Consider the following 19,076-nt stretch of genomic DNA (forward strand, 5'->3'; position numbering starts at 1 on the left):
GTTGCAACCCCTTCCCTAGGCTGACTTCCAAGACTCTGCCAAATCCTGCCTCTTCTTTCAAGAAGTCTTCCCGGCAATCTCTTATCTAAATCTTTCCATTATAAGCATCTACTTTTCCCCCAGTATCCATCCTATCCTTCCTTTATAGTAAGACTCCTACTTGTTTTAAACTATTCACGTGGTTAGCCAAGGAAAAAAAGACTACATTTCCCAGTGTCCCTTGCAACTAGATATGGCCATGTGACTACTTTCTGGCCAATAGTATGTGAGTGAAAGTAATCAGTGTAATTTCCTTGAAGTGCCCTTAATGGAAGATGCTCTCCATTCCTCCATTTCTCCCTTTCCATTGTCTAGAATGCAGATGTATCAGTTAGCTTTGCAGTGTAACAAACGTCTCCAAACTTAGAGGCTTAAAATAATAACCTTTTATGATTTCTTTGGGTCATCAACTTGGCCTGGGCTCAGCTGAGCAGTTTTCTGTTTTGGCTGGGTTTCCTCAGGAATTTGTGGTCAGTTATGGGTCAGCTAAGTGACTCTGTTTCTGGGAGGGGTTGTTGACTTTCAGCTAGGATGATGGGATTGATCAAGCCATGTAGTTCTCATCGTCCTGCAGGCTGACTGGGGCTTTTTCACATGGTGGCTGGGGAGGGTTCCAAGAGCAAGAGGGGAAGCATAAGACCTACACTTGATACTTTGCACAACGTGACTATTTTCAAGGGGTGGGGAAATAGAGTCCACCTCTCAAAGGGAAAATCTGCAAAGTGACATTGCAAAGGAGCATAGATACAGGAAAGTGTGCAGAACTGGGGCCATTTTTGCAACCTGCCACAGCATTTGTGGTGGTGAACTATGTGGAAAGTGACTGTGTCCCCATACTAGGGCTGGAATACTTACATCCACGCTGTGAAGAGAGAGATTTCAATTTCTATCTCATTGAAGCAACTGTTGTTTTTTTGTGTCTCTGTTATAGCAGCTGAATTAATACCTTAACTATTATGCTGCCAACCTCCGGAACTTGTGTGAGCAACATAATAAATATCCTGGAGCACAGGCTCTAGGCACGTGGGCTTCCGTAGTTGTGGCATGCAGGCTCAGTAGTTGTGGTGCACAGACTTAGTTACTCCATGGCATGTGGGATCTTCCCAGACCAGGGATCGAACCCCCGTCCCCTGCATTGGCAGGCAGATTCTAAACCACTGCACCACCAGGGAAGTCCTCATGGATAGATTTTAATGAGGAAGTTAACAAAAAAGAAAAAAGTGGATAGTATAAAGAAGCTGTTCTCTCTGTCTCTCCAATAGTAGTATCCTTTTACATTTGTACCTGTGTACTTTGGTGAACACTCCAGGAAGGCAGAATGGCGTGACAGCTGCTTATAGCCGGGTGACACCTGTCAAGTTGCTTTCACTCTCTATGCCTCAGTTTCCACCTAAGTGAAATGAGATATAACAGCACCTCCCTCAAAGAGCCACTGGGATGATCATGTGTATTGATGTGGGTAAAGCGTTTAGTTCGTACCTGGCACCTCGGAGGTGTGACGTATTTGCTATTACCAATCTTGTCATCTGTTAGAACAGATCTTTCCTCGGGGACTGGCAGGGTCAGAGGGCGTGTTAGATGTTGCTAGACTCCTGCACAGGGAGCTCCGAAAGGCGGTTTCCCAGAGCTTCGCCAACACAACCGCGATGTCAGACTCTTTGATCTCCGCCTTCTCAGAGGTGAATAGTGGGATCCCGGTGAGGTTTTTAATTTGCATTGATTTTCTAATGAATTTGGTTAAGCAGTCTTTCAGGGAGACGCTGTGGTTTTCACAGCCGCTTCAGGATTCTCCTGGGGAGATCGTGGTCTTTGACTGGGGAGAGCCTCGCATGGTTGGTGAGGTGGGTTTTGAGACCCAGAGGGACAGCAGCCTCTCCGCGTGGCCCAGCGCGGGAATCAGCATTTCCCTGATCAGCCTCTGTGAAGTGGGTGGGGAGGGGGAGGTGGACGATGCCCTAAACCTCGGATTCTTACTCTACCATCTAGGGACTGGAAATCCTTCTCTAATAAGATTTCTATGAGAATCTAAGAAGGCGATTCACCCCTTCATTCATCCCATAAGGACAGCTCACAAGTATTGATCGTGTCCTGGGCACCAGGTCCTGTCCAGAGCTTTATAAACGTGTGAACTCCACATCGCGACCCTATGAGGGCGGTAGTACGATTATGCCCACTGATGAGGAAACTTGAAGCTCAGAGAGGTAAAGTCACTTACCAAAGGTCACACAGCGAGTGAGTGGTAGTCAAGACTTGAGCGGTCTGACTGCACGAATCCATCCAATTATGTTTATTGAGTGCCTGTCAGGTGAAGGGCGTGGTTCTAGTCACTAAAGATAAAAGGTGAAGGAGACAAAGACCCCCACCTTGGAGGCACAGATATTCCTTGGGCGGGGCCGCCATTCGAGAAGATGGGGCCAACATTACGGGGGGAGGGGCTGACGTTCTCTAGCCTTCAGGGTCCACAGCCTCCACCTCCACGTTGTACCCTGTCCCTACATAGTACTGACCGAGCACATAGTAGGTACAAATCTCTGCCATCCCCTGGGATTCAAGCGTTCCTGACAAGAACACAGCCTCTGCCCTCACGCAGCTCACAGCCTAGGAAAGACAGTCCTGAACCCTAGGACCCTACAGAAAGGTATTTACCTCCCAGGCAGGAGGGAGGCAATTACGCGCTCTTAATCACTACCTCTGTTTCTCTCAGCAAGGAGAGAGGAAAGGCGGCGCCCCGAACCTGGCCTGGTTTGAGATGTTCCCAGCCGCGGGAGACAGACAGACTGTCATCAAATGTCGGAAAATAGCTGTCATGAGACGCGTCACCCCCGACACCTGAAACCCTCCCCCTGCGACTGCAAAGTCATAGGTTCTACTCCTGTTGACTGAGCACCGCACGCTTTCAAATTCTCACGCAGCCTTACTGGGGTAGAGACTTACCCGAAGTCCCAGCGGGGTGAAGATGTCAGGATCGGGATTCAAACTCAGCACCTTGGATGTCACAGTGAGCTGTGCTTGGATCTCCCGGTGCCCATTCTTGGTTGTGTGGAATAAAATGAAGGGAAGGCAACGTGACAGCCTTGCGCCCTTGTCTATGTCATTGTTTCTGTGTCACTGTGTCCTTGCCTGGGACATGGAGGTAATGAATGATGGGCGGCCCTACACCCCTCAGACTCACGCTGACCAAGACCTGGGTTTCTAGAGTGTTAAATGATTCACTCGAAAGTGGGGACCCCCCCACCACGTGCCTCCCCTGTGGTGGGTGATGCTGGGGACCCCGGAGGAGTAAGACCAGAATCCTGATCTCAAAGACGCTGCAGACTGGTGGCAGAGATGGACACAGACAGTGAGAACCAAGGTGGTCATGGCCGTGACAGAGCAGGTACCAGGTGTGTGGCACCCAGAGCTTTAGGGTGAAGCCGTGGGAGGCGAAATAGAGGGCTCTGATGGGTGACAGTGGAACGCCAGGCTGAGGGGCTGGGTCTTTGTGCAAGGGCACTGGGGAGCCATGGGAGGTGTGTGAGCAGGGGAGGGGTAGGGTTAACCCTGGGTGTAGAAAGAATCTTCTGGGGCCCCCGTGCGGGTGGACAGAGACCAGAAGAAGGCTGGGAGGGGGGAGGGGTCCAGGGAAAGAGGAGGAGGCCTGAGCTGGGACCTCATCCTGGGGGCAATGGGAAGACAGCGCCCAAGCAAACAAGCTGATCTTTCAGTTCACAGATGGGGAAACTGAGGCCCATGCTCAGACCCTGTGTGGTGGCCGCTCCGATTTCCAGCTCTCTGATTTCTATCCACTTGTGAGCCTCCCCATCCTGGGTCCTCCAGGGGAGACCAGGCCTCCAGCTCCTGCTCAGACACCCTGGAAGACGCCTGCCTCCCACCTGCTGGTGGGCTCAGGACAACGAGGAAACAGAGTGGGGAAACTGAGGCCCGCAAACAGATCAGGATCTCCAAGTTAACAACCTGGCCTCTGAGGTCACACAGATATGGGTGCAAATCCAGGCTTGGTCTCTGTTTTGTCTGCTTTGATTTTGAGCAAGTGAATCTCCTCCTCTGAGCCTCAGTTTCCCCATCTGAAAAGTGTAGCTGTTAAGAGTAGCCACCTCGGGACTTCTCTGGCGGTCCAGTGGTTAAGACTCTATGCTCCCAATGCAGGGGGCGTGAGTTTGATCCCTGGTTGGGGAACTAAGATCCTGCATGCCGCAAAGCACGGCCAAAAAACAATCTTTATAAAAAATAATAAAAATTAAAAAAGAATGAGTAGTCACTTAATGGGGCTTGGCACAGCCAGGATCCTGCAGTCCTTGAAAGATACAGGCTTCCTGAGAGGATGGAGGAGAATACCAGGGTGAAGTGCACAGGACTGGAGCAAGCCTCTAGTTCTGGGAGTGGTTTGATGTGATGATGCATTAAGGACAGGAAAAGGGGTGCAGAGGAGGGTGGGTCAGACCCCCCAGGGTCTCCACCCTAGGCTGAGGGGCTGGGACTTTGGCCAGGGGTACTGGGGAGCCATGGGAGGCCTGTGAGCAGGGGAGGGGTAGGTCTGCTCTGCACTGGATGGGACAACTGGAGGCAGGGAGGTCTGGGAGGAGGCTGGGCTGAGAGGCCAGCCAGGTGAGGTGGAGGCCTGCACGGGGCCAGGGCGACGGGGACAGAGTGGAGGGGATGGGGCAGAGAGAATCAGAGTGAGACGGTGAGAGGTGCGGGGAAGCAAGGGAGAGAGGGCAGCGCCCCAGGTCTGGGTAGACGGGGGGCCGTCCCTGAGATGGAGGACACGGGGAAGTTGGTGGGGGCGGGGGGTGGGACTTGCTAACGTGGAGGCCTGTGGGTCCCAACGGCATCATCCAACCCGTGGAGGACCCTCTGGAGACTTGGCAGCCGTCACCCGCGGGAGCCCTGTGTCCGCCGGGGACAGCCCTCTTCCTCCTCTACCCTCTGGCCGCCCTCATCTCCTACCTCCTGGTGATCCAAGGGGCAGGGCCCCTCCTGCCTCCCCCTTTGTCCGCAGACTGGTTTGGCCACCAGGCCGTGGTCGATGCTGCCTTCACTGTTCTCCTGCCCCTGCCCCTCACCTGGACGCTCTCCGGCTGGCCCCTGGGTGGCATCTTCTGCCACCTGGACCCTGGCCTCGTCTTCCTGACATTCTATGCCAGTGGCGGCCTGCTGACCCGTGCGGCCGCCGACCGCTACGCCTCTGCGCTCTAGCCCACCTGGGCACAGAACCGTCGCACAGCCTGGAGGGCAGTTTTCTGGGCCGGGGGTTTTGGGCTTCTTCTTCTGGTCCTGGGCACATCAGCCCTGTGAACCCTGAGGGGCCAGGTGAAGCGGGCCGACCCTTTTAACAAGACGCCTGCCGGGGAGCCTGCCCAGCCATCTTCAACCACCAGACCCGCACCGAGTCAGCTGGTGTTCAGCTTTGGGGTGCCACTGGTGATGCTGAGTGCCTTTCACCGCCTCCTGAAGGCCAGGCTGCAGCGGGCAAGGCTCACAGGGACGCCCCGGCTGCTAAGGGTGCCACAGGCCACGGGAGCCATGCTGTTTCTCTGCTGGTTTCCCTTCCACCTGCTGCTTCTGTTGATGCTGGTCGGGATGTGAGAGGCTGGGCCGGACGCGGAGGAGGTGCGTGTGCTGCTTAGGCCCCTGGGGCTCACCCTGCTCGGGGCCTGTGGCTGCCTCAACCCACTGCTCTATGTGTGAGAGGACCAGGCCTTCAGGCAGCACCTGTGCCGGGTGGGCCCTCTGGTCCTGCCAAGTGGGGTAGTCTGAGGAGGAGACGGGTGGGGTCTAGCACTGGGGAGGGAGGCCCAGGTGTCCTGCGGGGACGGGAGGGAAATTCCTGGGTGGGGCTGGGGACGGGGACATTTAGGGGGAGTGTTGAGGGGGGTTTCCCATCTTATCAAACTGCAGAGAATGTGAGATGCTGAGAGAGACTGAAATTTAGAGAGGGGGACAGGGACCCGGGGTGGGGGGCAGGGGCCCAGAGAGAGGGGGACAAGGATGCAAAGAGAAAGCAGGCCAAGTGGAGGAAGAGATGCAGAGAGGGAGAAATGGGCACCGACGCAGACATGACAGCATTACATAGACGTGGTGGCAGACGACTGGGGAAAGTGCAAAGACTGGGGAAAGTGCAAAGACTGGGGAAAGTGCAAAGACGTGGAGGCCAAGGCAGAGAAAGGACGCGAGAGACAGGTCAGGCTGCCGGGAGGGACCAAGTGGGAGACGAGACAGAAAAAGATACGGAGACAAAGACCCAGGAGGAGATGGAAAAGAACTAGACTCTGACTGAAGGAGAGGAGAATGAGTGGGGAGAGAGACAGATGGACAGGGAGAGACAGACAGACATAGGCCTGGATCTAAAGACAAGATTATAGACATGGGCTAGGAAATTGCAGCCAACCATCCTGGTTATGCCAGGGCTTAGCAATACAGTATCTGGGCTATGGGGCTTTCGGAGCTAAAACCGGAAAGTCTCATGCACGCTGGGATGCCGTGGTCCCTGCAGGTGGAACCGAGTAACACAGGACAGTACTTGGCCACCGGATTTTCTGGGTCTCCAGGACACTAGCTATCATTCGTCTTCTCCTGCTGCCTTTTGAAATATGCACGCGCCTCCTAACCATGCCCCGCCCCTGGAAAAGGATGTTGTTGGTCATCTTTGGTTTTCAAACTCCCAAATGTTTCCAAACTAAAGGTTAAGTTTTGCTCCACGTTCTGAGTCGTTTGATGTATCTGTGGTACTACCTCAGAAATGCACTAAGCTCCAAGGGGGAAAATCTATCTCTTCTGTCTTTGGAAAATGCATTATAGTAGATGCCTCTTGACCCTGTCTGCACATCAGAATCTCCGGAGGAGCTTTTAAAATCCAAATCAATGCCCAGGCCTCAACCCCAGGTGTTGTGGTTTAAGTGGTCTAGGGTAGAGCTGGGCTCTGGGAGTTTCAAAAGCTTGCCAGGAAGTCCCATGGGCAGTGGGCTGAGCCCCATCCATCTCCAAGTGCCTGTGGCTGTGCAAATGCAACCTTGGTAGCTCCCAGGGGATTGAGAAACCCAGCACTCAATGGCTGAAAACCCTGGAGGTGGGAATGGGGAGGAGGGACGCAAAGATCGATTTCTTTGTCAATATTTGTTTTCCAAACGTTGATAGCCAAGACCCAAGCTGGGCGTCCAGCAGACGTCAGATTTATTCTGTGCACCCCCAGCCTCAGGCTTCCAGTCACAGCCAAGAAGGGTGGGGAGGAAGTGGTGGGGAGGGGAAGAGAGGCAGGGAGGCTGACTCTGATTGGGAGAGGTTTTTAGGAAGCCTTCCAGGTGGAGCTGACACACAATAGAGGAGGGAAAGGGCACTCTGGGCAGGGAGTACAGCATGTGCAAAGACCCTGGGGTGCGGCTTTTTTTCCTTTAAACCATCTGTGAGTTATATACGTTAAGATATACTACAGAGGGGGCGTAAGAGGTGGGTGCGATTAAAAAAAGAAAAAGATGAGAGGGCATCAGGTCAAACACAGCTTCCGGGACTTCTCTGGTGGTGCAGTTGTTAAGAATCTGCCTGCCAATGCAGGGCACACCGGTTCGATCCCTGGTCCGGGTAGATCCCACATGCTGTGGAGCAACTAAGCCTGTGCGCCACAACTACTGATCCTGTGCTCTAGAGCCCGGGATCCACAACTACTGAGCCACGTGCCACAACAACTGAAGCCCACACTCCTAGAGCCGGTGCTCCACAACAAGAGAAGCCACCACAGTGAGAAGCCCGTGCACCGCAGTGAAGAGGAGCCCCCGCTCGCCGTAACTAGAGAAAGCCCACAGCCCACGCGCAGCAAAGAAGACACATCGCAGCCAAAAACAAACAAACAAACAAACCCCAAAACACAGCTTCCTGTGCCAGGCTGAGGGGCTGGGACTCTTGTCCCAGGGGTGCTGGGGAGCCATGGGAAGGATAGGTCACCTCTGCTTGTAGAATGACCCCTGTGAAGACTGAAGGAGAGAGATAGGGGGCGCAGCTATGGTCCAGGGAGAGAGGAAGGCCCCTGGGAGAGGGGACAAAGCCTCAAGGACCGCTTACTCGACTCAGGTCTCAGAATTCTTGTTTTGCGCAAGTCGACTTCCCTGCTAGAGTTGGGCCGACCAACTTCTGGCTGGGAACATAGTACAACACCGCCTCTGTGTGGTTATTCTTAGCTTTGCAACCAAGGTCTCCTATAAGTAAGACTGTCTTCTAAATCAGGACGCTTAGAAGAGTTAAGGAGGACACTATTACAAATTAAAATTATGGTGAAACTATAAATTCGTTTCTAATTGGAACTTCCTAGGCCTTTCCTAGGAAACCCAGGCTGTTCAGTAACCCTACTCAGAAGCTGCCTTTTCAGATCCTGAGGTGAAATAAAATTGTTTGTCTGATGAGAAAAATGGATGAAACTTGACCAAAGGCTGGGGTGTCACCCATGGCATGCCACCTACTGGGGATGGAGACAGGGAGTGGGAAGGAGGCGGCTAGTGAGGGAGCTGGTAACTGACTGTATATCTGGAGGTCTGGACACTTTTATAAGTAAGGGGCATTTACAGTAGGTATTGAAGGCTGAACAGGAGTTTGCTAAGAAAAGAGAAAGATGTGTTGATACAATATAGCAATGAAGACGATCACTAGAGACCCTTTGCAACTTGCGAATTCCATTCACATCTTTGATCTCAGGCTGTCCTTGCCATGGCCTTCTGGGGCCCACGGGTCCAAGATTTTCACCTTTGTCTGACTGAGAAGAAAACCAAGACTCAGAGAGAAGGAATAAATCTGAAGCACACAGCAGCCTGTGTTGGTACCAGGTGGTGAGTCATCCCTGCTCCTTCTCCTATCTGTGTTTTTGCACTCAAAGTTGGAATGTCCTTCCCCCTCTCTAAACGCTCCTGACAGACTACTCACCCCTCAAAGCACAGCTCAGTGTCTGGGCACCTAGCCTCAAACCTGATAGTCTATCCCCCTAGTCCCCACCTTCCCCAGACCCAGGAGTCCAGGCCTCCTCTCTCTGACCCAGAAGCCTGGCCCTCAGACAGAGTTGGCCCAAGGCTGTGTGCCTGCCAGGGTGGTGGGATAGAGCAGGGTGTGCTGATTTAGTCACATTTATTTGGTCTCAGAGGCCAGAGTCACGGTCAGGGCACAGGCAGGGCTCTTGGATTAGGGGTCCTGTGTCTTCTCATTGCTCAGCCTAAGAGAGGAAAAGAGACAGAGAGACACACGGAAACGTGGGACAGACAGAGAGGCCAAGATGATAACGTGAAGGCAGAAGGACCGAGATCTAGCCCGCTACCCCTGCCCTCTTCCTGCTCACCTTGTTGAAGAAGTAGGTGGAGGTGAGGATGGTGAATACGGCTATGGCCAGGGTCACATTCTGGGTGGAGGGGTCAGAGGTCAGGGCCCATCCCTTCCCTTCCCTCTCCCCACCCCTACCCCGGGCCTCCCTCCCCCTGCCGGACCCCTCCTCACTTCCTGAAAATTCATGGCCAGAGGTCTCAGCCGCAGGGTTGCTTGGCCTCCCTCTCCCTTTCCTGGGCCTGTGAGCCCGAGAGGGAAGATCAGCCAGCAGAACCTGAGAGAGGGTGGTCTGGGAGACCAGAATGGTGGCCACTGTGACAAGAGAAGGGCATTCTGGGTAAGGGGACCTTGTGGCAGAGGCTTGGGGAAGAGGGGCATTTGGGTACAGAATGTCACATGGAGTATGTGAACTTGGAATGGGGACATTTGAGATGGGAGAGTCCAGACCTGCAACCCTGGAGGGTGCTGGGGAGCCGTGAGAGGGCTGCGAGCAGGGGAGGGACTGGGTGAGCTCTGGGTGCCAGAAATATCTTGGAGAAAAAAAAAAATGAAGAAAAAAAAGAAGTATCTTGGAACAGAAAGAGACTGGAAGCCAGAGAGCAGATGAGGTGGCCCAGGCAAAATTTCCTCCAATGGTATCTGCCAGTTGCAAGATTTAGAGACACAGCAGGGGGAGGACTGAGTCTTCCAGAGCCTGGTCACCAGTCTGGGGGCGGGAGCAGCAGTTATAATGGTAGAAATCGTGACAGAGGCCGCAGCTTTCCCATCTCTGGGCCACGGGGACAGTGGTGTGCCCGGGACTCCCGTGACCCTCTGGCGGTCCCTGGCTTTTACTCCGCCAGCCCCCTCCCACCGCCTCCGAGAGTTTGTAGACGTAAATCTCTTTGGGTCCATCACGCCTTTAGAACTAACTTTGGGGTTACCAGAAAACCAGAGGACAGAGGAAACCAGTGCAGTCAGCCCTCATTATCCGCGATTCCATCTCTGCCCAGAGTGGCTACAAGTTTGAGTCTGAGGACATGCACATTCCCAGCTGTGGTTGATCAAGGTGACAATTCTCTGCTCTCTTGTTTCAGCTCAAGCAGAGGCTGGAGACAGGACGGGGCAGTGCTGGGGAGGAGCTCCTGCTCTGGGGCCAGAGGGATGGGTTTGGATCCCAGCTCTGGCACCTGTGAGTGGGGTGGCCTGAGGCAAATTTTCTAGTTTGTAAAAAAGAAAAAGAAAAAAAAAAAAGGATCTACCAGGATGAGTAGTTTTTTGGATTTAAGATTATAATCTACGTGACACACACACACATTTTCCCTAGAAGCAATGATTCAGTATTTGCTAATCCCGCGTTCCCAGTGACTTTATGCAACATAAATGCTGGAAATGACAAGAATCAGCTGTGAAATGATACCTGAGTGCACCAACCAGAAAATTCCAGAAGGCAAGACATTGAACAGGGCAACTGGCATGGTCTCTCCAACAAGTCCGTGTCCCCCAAAAAACCAAGGCAAATGGACTTGTTCTATTTCAACAAATCCATAAGAGACATAAGACCAGATTCGATGGGTGATTCTGAACTGGATTCTGGTTTAGATAATCAGCTGTAAAGGATATTTGGGGAGATACTGGGGACCTCTGAAAGGAGAGTGGGTATTAGAGGAGATGAAAGTGTTATTGACATGGAAAGGAGGAGATTGTTCCAAAATTGCATGTGCGATATGATCTCATTTTGGTAAAAAGTACATATATTTTTAAAATGTGGGGATTTCGGGCTTCCCTGGTGGCGCAGTGGTTGAGAGTCCGCCTGCTGATGCAGGGGACACGGGCTCGTGCCCCGGTCCGGGAAGATCCCACATGCCGTAGAGCGGCTGGGCCCATGAGCCATGGCTGCTGAGCCTGCGTGTCCGGAGCCTGTGCTCCGCAACGGGAGAGGCCACAACAGTGAGAGGCCCGCGTACACCCCCCCCCAAAAAAAAAAAAGTGGGGATTTCCCTGGCGGTCCAGTGGTTAAGACTCTGCGCTTCCACTGCAGGGTGCACGGGTTCGATCCCTCGTTGAGGAACTAAGATCCCATGTGCCGCGTGGTGCGGCAGGAAAAAAAAAAGAACGTGTGTGCTGAAAAATCTGGAAGGATGTGCTGAATCAGTGTTGCAGCAGAAAGCGGCAGGCGCAGCTCCAAAAGGTTTAATTGGAGGGAGTTTAATGCAGGGCCCGTGTTCAGAGTTGGCAGGACAGCGCAGCCCTGGGCTTAGGGAACCTGGGGAGCCGCTGCCGCCCAGTTGGGTCTGAATTGAGTCCCATCAAAGGTCAAGTCCTCACCCCTGGTGCCTGTGAACGTGACTTCATTTGGAAGTGGGGTCTTTGCAGACGTAAATCAAGTTAAGATCAGGTCATAACTGGTGTCCTTATAAGAAGAGGAGAGACCCAGAGACAGACACACACAAAGGCCACGTGATGACAGAGTCTGGAGTGATGCTTCTATAGGCCAGGGATTGTCAGCAACGCCGGAAGCTGGGGAGAGGCAGGGAGCAGATCCTTCTTCACAGCTCTCAGTAGGGACCAACCCTGCCGAAACCTTGATTTCAGACTTCTGGCCTCCAGAACTGGGAGACAATCCATTTCTGATGTCTAAACCAGCCAGTTTGTGGTTGTTTATTACAGCAGCTCTAGAAAACCAATACACACCTCTAGGCGTCAAGGGCTGAGATCCATGTCATCAGAACCTCAAGGGACGGGGGTTCCCCGAAGGAAGCTATACTGCAGCCAGTACCTCTCATCCTAGGAGTTCCTGCTCCCGTCCCTGGCTGACCCCAACGGGGATCCAGAGGGGAGGGGGGCCAGGATGCAGATGAAGACAGAGGCTTCCTCAAGGGCACAGAGCTGGACAGAGAAGGGTGGAAAGTGGATCAGAGGGGTGGGGTGGGCCACCCCTGTATTTACGTGTGTCGGGGGCTGAGTAATAGACCCAAACTGGTCACACCCCAACCCCCCAAACCGGTGAGTATTTCCCTCACGTGGCTTAAGGGACTTTGCAGAGGCGATTACGTTAAGGATCTTGAGACGGGACTTGTCTTAGTCTATTTGAGCTACTATAATAGAATACCATAGACGGGGTGGCTTATAAATAACACAACTATATTTCTCACAGTTCTGGAGGCTGGAAGTCCAAGATCAAGGTGTTGGCAGATTTGGCGTCTGGTAAGAGCCTGCTTTCTTGTTCATGGAGGCCAATTACTTGATGTGTCCTCATGTGGTGGAAGAGAACAGGGTGCTCTCTGGGGTCTCTTTTAAAAGGGCACTAATCCCATTCATGAGGCCTCCACCCTCATGACCTAATCACCCCAAAGGCCCCACCTCCTCATACCATCACCTTGGAGGTTCAGGTTAAAACATATGAATTTCGGGGGGGGGGGACTCAGGAAGTGGGCTGACAAGACATCTTTATTTAAAGTACATTACCATGGGGACTTCCTTGGTGGTCCAGTGGTTAAGACTCTATGCTTCCAACGCAGGGGGTGTGGGTTTGATCCCTGGTCAGGGAACTAAGATCCCACATGCCACGCAGCCAAAAATAAAATAAAATAAAGAACATTGCCATGGCGCCAGCCTCCAACATAGCCCCCAGTGAGTCTCACCTCCTGGAGTTCATATCCCGTGTAGTCTCCTCCCTCATGGAATAGGGTCAACCTGTGTAAATAGTGGAATATGGTGGAAATGGCAGAGGGTGACTTCTGAGGCTGGGCTGTAAAAACATTGCTATGCCTTGGGTTAGTCACTCTGGGGTAAGCTGGTGGCCATGCTGTGAAGATGCTCAAGCAGCCCCATGGGAGGCCTGTGTGGTGAGGGGGCTGAGGCCTCCTGCCAACAGCCACATCAGTAAGCTTGGAAGTGGCTCTTCCAGTGCCAGTCGAGTTTTCACGTGACCGCAGCCCTGGTGGATATTTGACTACAATCTCATGAGAGACCCTGAGCCAGAATCACCCAGCTAAGCCACTCCCAAATTCCTGGCCCACAAAAACTGTGAGATAATGAATGGCTACTGTCTTAACCCATTAAGTTTTTGGGTTTTTTTGGTTTTTTGGTTTTTTTGGTACACAGGCCTCTCACTGTTGTGGCCTCTCCCGTTGCGGAGCACAGGTTCTGGACGCGCAGGCCCAGCGGCCATGGCTCACGGGCCCAGCCGCTCCGCGGCATGTGGGATCCTCCCAGACCGGGGCACAAACCCGCGTCCCCTGCATCAGCAGGTGGACCCTCAACCACTGCGTCACCAGGGAAGCCCCCCATTAAGTTTTAGAGTGATTTGTTACACAGCAGTACATAACCAACACTATTTAGTACTTACCCTGAGAAACGCTGTTCTAAGTGCTGAATATATTTGAACTCATTAATCCTGAAAGCAACTCTCCAAGGAACAGACTGTGCTTGTCCCCATTGTATGAATGAGGAAACTAAGGCACAGAGAGATGCAGTAACTTGCCCAAAGTCACACAGCTTACATATGGCAAAGCTGGGGTTTGAACCCAGCCTGTCCAAACTCCAGGGTGTGGGTGTTCAACCTCTGGGCCAGGCTGGCTTTGGCCAGCTGTGGGTGGCACTGGAAGAAGTCACCAAGAAGTCCAAGAGAGCCTCAAAGAGCCCCAACATTTAAGGGGTGAGAAAAAGAACAGACGTGGCTGGTGGAGTGGGGAAGGAGGGGAAGGCAGAGTCTAGAATGTGGGGTGGGGCGGGGTTCTCCCTCCCTCTGTGCCCACTTTAAGGGCTCCTAGGTTCAGATCCCAACTTTGCCACTCACTAGCTGTGTTCCCTCAGGCAGATTACTTACCCTTGCTGTGCCTCGGTTTCCCCGTCTGCACCATGGAGATGGTGATAATCAGATCAACACTTCCTGGGGTTGTGGTGAAGATTAAATGGGTCAATCCATGGTGAATCCAAGGCTGACAAAGGCCCTGGGGGATCGGGCTCTGCGGGGAGGCGTGCTGGGACCTGCTCTTCTGGGGGCGGTTGCTGAGGCGGGGGTAATGAGCAGGTGGGGCTGCGGCACAGACAGTGGGCTGAGCTCAGCGTCTGGCTGTGTGGAAATGGCCGGGCCAGGGTTTCGGGGCCACACAGCTGGACTTCTCCTGCTGCTGCTACCCCAGGCCCTGACAGAGGGACCCCTGGTCTTTGTGGCTGTGGTGAGGTGCCCCACCCCCGCTGCCTGGGCCCTCATGTCCCCCAGGCCAGCCCTGACCTGGTCCCCTTCCCAGGTGTTCCGCCATGGTGACCGGGCCCCGCTGGCCTCCTATCCCACTGACCCGCACAAGGAGGCTGTATCTACCCTGTGGCCACGTGGCCTGGGCCAGCTGACCTCGGTGAGAAGCTGGGGATGGGAGCAAGGGGTGGGGCAGTGTGGAGAGGGGTCCGCTGAGCCTGCTCTGTCCCCAGGAAGGGGTCCGCCAGCAGCTGGAGCTGGGCCGCTTCTTGAGGAGTCGCTACGAGGATTTTCTGAGCCCCGAGTACCGGCGGGAGGAGGTACTGCCTTGCTGACCTCCATCTCACCTCCTGACCTTCCACCTCTGACTTCCACTGACTCTAGTGTTTCCCTTGGCCTCCACCTCTGGCCTTTGACCCCCATCAACCTAACCTGCACCTTATGTCTGATCTCTGACCCCTGAACCATCGACTAAACCACGTTGACCTCTGACTCTATCTCATCCTGAGTCACATCTTGACCTCTGACCTCCATCATCTCTGACTTTATTTTCTGTTCTCCACCTCTGTGTTCTGACTCCCCCTGACTCCAACCAGACTCTCTGACTTCTGACTCTGAAACTTGATTGATTCTGTCTTTGACCCTCATTGATTCTACTTGCCCTTCTGACTCCAATCTTTGACCTCTACCCTTCCTCAAATCTGACTTTCCTATACCTTCCTCTGTCTCCTGACAGATCCCCAATTAGGATCATTCCTCCTGACCCCTGACCTCTGATCCCTGATACACATGTACTGAACTCTGATCCCATGACCTCCAATCTGCCCTCCTCATCTTGACTTCTAACTTCCAGCCTCCAGCGATTCTTATATTCCTTTTCTTTTTTAAAATTTATTTATTAAATTTATTTACTTTTGGCTATGTTGGGTCTTTGTTGCTGCACGCGGGCTTTCTCTAGCTGCGGCGGGCGTGGGCTTCTCACTGCGGTGGCTTCTCTTGTTGCGGAGCACGGGCTCTAGGCGCGGACTTTAGTAGTTGTGCCTCGCAGGCTCAGTAGTTGTGGCACTCGGGCTCTAGAGCGCAGTCTCAGTAGTTGTGGCGCACGGGCCTAGTTTCTCTGCTGCATGTGGAATCTTCCTGGACCAGGGCTCGAACCCATGTTCCCTGCATTGGCAGGCGGATTCTTAACCACTGTGTCACCGGGGAAGCCTCTGATATTCCTTTCTGACTTTGACTCAACTGACCCCCTTAATCCTCAATGTCCACCCAACTTCTGACCCCCAACCCAACTGCTCCTGACATTGATCTCTGACCCTTGATCTCAGCTTCCAAAATTGAAGGCCAGCCCCTGAACCCGCCCTGAGTTTTGACCCCCAACACCTGAACTTCGACCCGACCCTGAACTTAATCTGAAGCTTTTGGTTTGCTGCTATAGCTGACCTCTGACCCTGACCGTGGTACCCTGGCCTGGCCTCTCCCCACCGCACCCAGGTATACATTCGCAGCACAGACTTTGACCGGACCCTGGAGAGCGCTCAGGCCAACCTAGCGGGGCTGTTCCCTGAGGCCGCCCCAGGGCGCTCCGAGGCCACCTGGAGGCCGATCCCTGTGCACACGGTGCCCGTCAGTGAGGACAAGGTCAGGGGGCTGGACAGGGCCTGGAGGCGGGAGGGATGGAGGGAGACAGGGACCCCAGAGATGGAGAGGGCCAGCGGCTGAGAGAGGAGGCTCGGGGCCTGGATGGGTGGCTCCCGGGAGCCAGAGCACCCACACCTTCCCTGGGGCTGAGCTGTCCTGATGGGGTGAGCCGCCTACCCGACACTGTGCAGCCGGATCTGGGAGAGACGCTGGACCGGAGACAGGGCCCCGCAGCCCGACTCCCCCCGCCTGCAGTCGGGCCAGTCACTCTGCTGTTCCCGCTGAGCCTCCGTTTCCTCCAGCTGCTGAGGTTCCCTACACGCAGCTGTCCCCGATACCAGGAGCTGCTGAGGGAGGCCACGGAGGCCGCCGAGTACCAGACGGCCCTAGAGGGTTGGACGGTGAGCAGGGCCTGTGTGGTGGGGCGGGACGGGGCGGGGCTGGCGGGATAGGGCGGGACCTGCGGTGCAGGGCGGGGCCCGTGGAGCGGGGCGGGGCCGGCAGGACCTCGTGGGACCCGCCGGGCCCGGGGGTCTGTCAGGCTCACCCAGCCCAGTCCGGTGCATCCAGGACTTCTTGACTCACCTGGAGAACTTCACGGGGCTGTCGCTGGTCGGGGAGCCGCTCCGCAGGGCGTGGAAAGTTCTGGACACTCTTACTTGCCAGGTGGGCCCCTGCCTCACCCACCCAGCCAAGTCGTTTATGGCACCTGGGTTCAAATCCCAGCTTTGCCGCTCACTACCTGCGTTTCCCTCAGGCAAGTCACTTAACCTTTAGTGCCTCAGTTTCCCCATCTACACAATGGGGATGGCGACACACGTATCAACACGCCCTGGGTTGCTGTTTAGATCAAAACGGGTTAATTCACGTGATGCCTTAGAACAGCGCGTGGCACACAGTGAGGCCTTTCAATCTGCGTGCTTGCAACTCCGATCCCCCAGCTCCATAATCGGAAAAGCGCCGGTAACTAAGGCTTCGGCGGCAACAGCTGACCTGAAGCTGCACGATGCTGGTAGTCCTTTCTTACCCCACTTTATGGGAATGTATGTCTAAGGGGGCTGCCCCAGACCCCACTGGATGTGTTATGAGGTATAAGGTATCCTCACCACCGTACCTTTCTAAAATTCCAAACGTCTGAATTCTAGAACAGCTCTGGACCCAAGGATTTTGCATAAGACCTTCTGGAATGATGGTCATTCCTATGTTTAATTAATAATCGCTATCGCCCACCCCTTAACTTCCTGACCAGACCTAGCCCATGAGGGGTTCAGATGAGGGTCGGGAGAGAGGATTGCAGCTGATGGGGGCAACACAGGAGGGCCTAAGGGGGGCATGAAGACCTCAGGACGCTGCGGTCACTTTGTCCCCTCCCTCTCTCCCCAGCAAGCCCACGGTCTCCCCCTCCCATCCTGGGCCTCCCCGGATGTCCTGCAGACACTAGTTCAGATCTCGGCTTTGGATGTTCGGGCACATGTGGGCCCACCCGGGGCAGCAGAGAAGGCCCAGCTGTCTGGGGGTGAGGTGTGGAGCTGGGGGACTGGGAGGCTGAAGCGCCTTCCTCTGGGGGGTTCTTAGCACTCTGTCTCGCCCTGTCAGGAATCCTGTTGGATGCCATCCTTGCCAACTTCTCTCGGGCGCAGCACTTGGGGCTGCCCCTCAAGATGGTTATGTATTCGGCTGTGAGTCTTTGGGAAGGGAGGCAGTGCCCCGTGGGCACAGGGATGGGGGGGCAGTGGAAGGACTGGTGGTCCCAGTGGAACCTCAGCCTAATGCCTTGAGCAGCTCATATCTCCAAACCATACTCTTGGACCATATCACTAGAGGCATGGAATCGGGAAGGAGGGAGGTGATGGTGTTATGGGAAAGAACTCAGTTTTTCTGGAAGGACTGGCTTTTTAACTGAGCCGTCATCATACTTCGTGTCTATTTAACCAATGTTTATTAAGTGACTACCTGGAACTGGTGGGGCTGCCTCCAGGGTGAGCAGGTTTGGGGGGACTGGCTCTAAGGGGTCTGAGGGACACCTGGGAGGCAGCTGGATGCACAAGCTCAGGAGAGAGGAGACATCTGGAGGAGCCCCGAGTCAGCCCTGGATCCGCCTGCAGCACGACGGCACTCTCCTGGCCCTCCAGGGGGCCCTGGGTCTCTATGACGGGCACACACCGCCTTACGCAGCCTGCCTCGGCTTTGAGTTCCGGAGGCGCCTTGGGGACCCAGATGACGACGCAGGGTGAGGAGGGGGTGGTACCCGGGAATGGGCAGGACCAGAACTCTCAAGAGGAGTGATGTGGTGCCAGGTAGAGGGCATGGCCCAGGCACAGGCTTCGAGGGGGAATTTACTGGGGACAGTGTCAGGAGCCCAGCTCTCCATCCAGCTGCTCTTCTCTAGATCTCAGGTCAGCAGTAGGGAAGGCGAGGAGGGGCCTGGGTACCACCACCTCCTCTCTCCCTCCAGGAATGTCACCATCTCCCTCTTCTACCGCAACGACTCTGCTGCCTTACCCTTGACCCTCAGCCTCCCCGGGTGCCCGGCGGCCTGCCCCTTAGGCCGCTTCCGCCAGCTGACTGCCCCCGCCCGGCCTCCGGCTCACGGGATCCCCTGCCATGGCTTCTACGAGCCCGCCACCCCCGCAGGTGATGGCCCTCGGGGCGGGGGTGAGAGGGTGGGGCTCAGGTCTGGAGACTCACACACCCCCCGCCCCGTTCTCCCCGCAGCCACCGTGGTGCCCCTGCTGGCTGGGGCTGTGGCCGTGCTGGCAGCCCTCAGCATGGGGCTGGGCCTGCTGGCCTGCAGAGCCGGCTGCCTGCGGGCCTGGGGGGACCCCGTGTGAGCCACGGAACCGGCACCCTTTCCCTCGCAGCTGACACTGGATCTCAACACACTTGCTCACCCGCTGCTCTGGCTTCTGTGACTTACTGTGCGCGT

The 19,076-nt window shown here is 54.8% G+C and overlaps 1 protein-coding gene and 1 long non-coding RNA gene across 2 annotated transcripts; one reads left to right on the forward strand and one right to left on the reverse strand.

Moving 5' to 3' along the window:
- Nucleotides 1–12,016: 12,016 nt before the first annotated feature.
- On the reverse strand, nucleotides 12,017–16,359 carry LOC309794575. The gene is made up of 5 exons (XR_014292147.1): nucleotides 16,328–16,359; nucleotides 15,425–15,676; nucleotides 14,144–14,206; nucleotides 12,957–13,008; nucleotides 12,017–12,201 (listed from the first exon to the last, which is right to left on the reverse strand). It is a non-coding gene; the product is annotated as an uncharacterized lncRNA (long non-coding RNA).
- ACP4 (acid phosphatase 4) lies at nucleotides 14,189–19,076 on the forward strand. Its single transcript, XM_082606219.1, has 11 exons — nucleotides 14,189–14,495; nucleotides 14,568–14,672; nucleotides 14,746–14,832; nucleotides 16,004–16,150; nucleotides 16,453–16,551; nucleotides 16,721–16,816; nucleotides 17,534–17,666; nucleotides 17,747–17,829; nucleotides 18,256–18,380; nucleotides 18,606–18,784; nucleotides 18,866–19,076. The coding sequence occupies exons 1-11, from the start codon at nucleotides 14,229–14,231 to the stop codon at nucleotides 18,979–18,981; spliced, it is 1,437 nt and encodes a 478-aa protein (XP_082462345.1). The 5' UTR covers nucleotides 14,189–14,228; the 3' UTR covers nucleotides 18,982–19,076.

This window comes from Mesoplodon mirus, assembly GCF_964341445.2.
Source record: "Mesoplodon mirus genome assembly, chromosome: 19".
Classification (NCBI taxonomy): Eukaryota; Metazoa; Chordata; class Mammalia; order Artiodactyla; family Ziphiidae; genus Mesoplodon; species Mesoplodon mirus.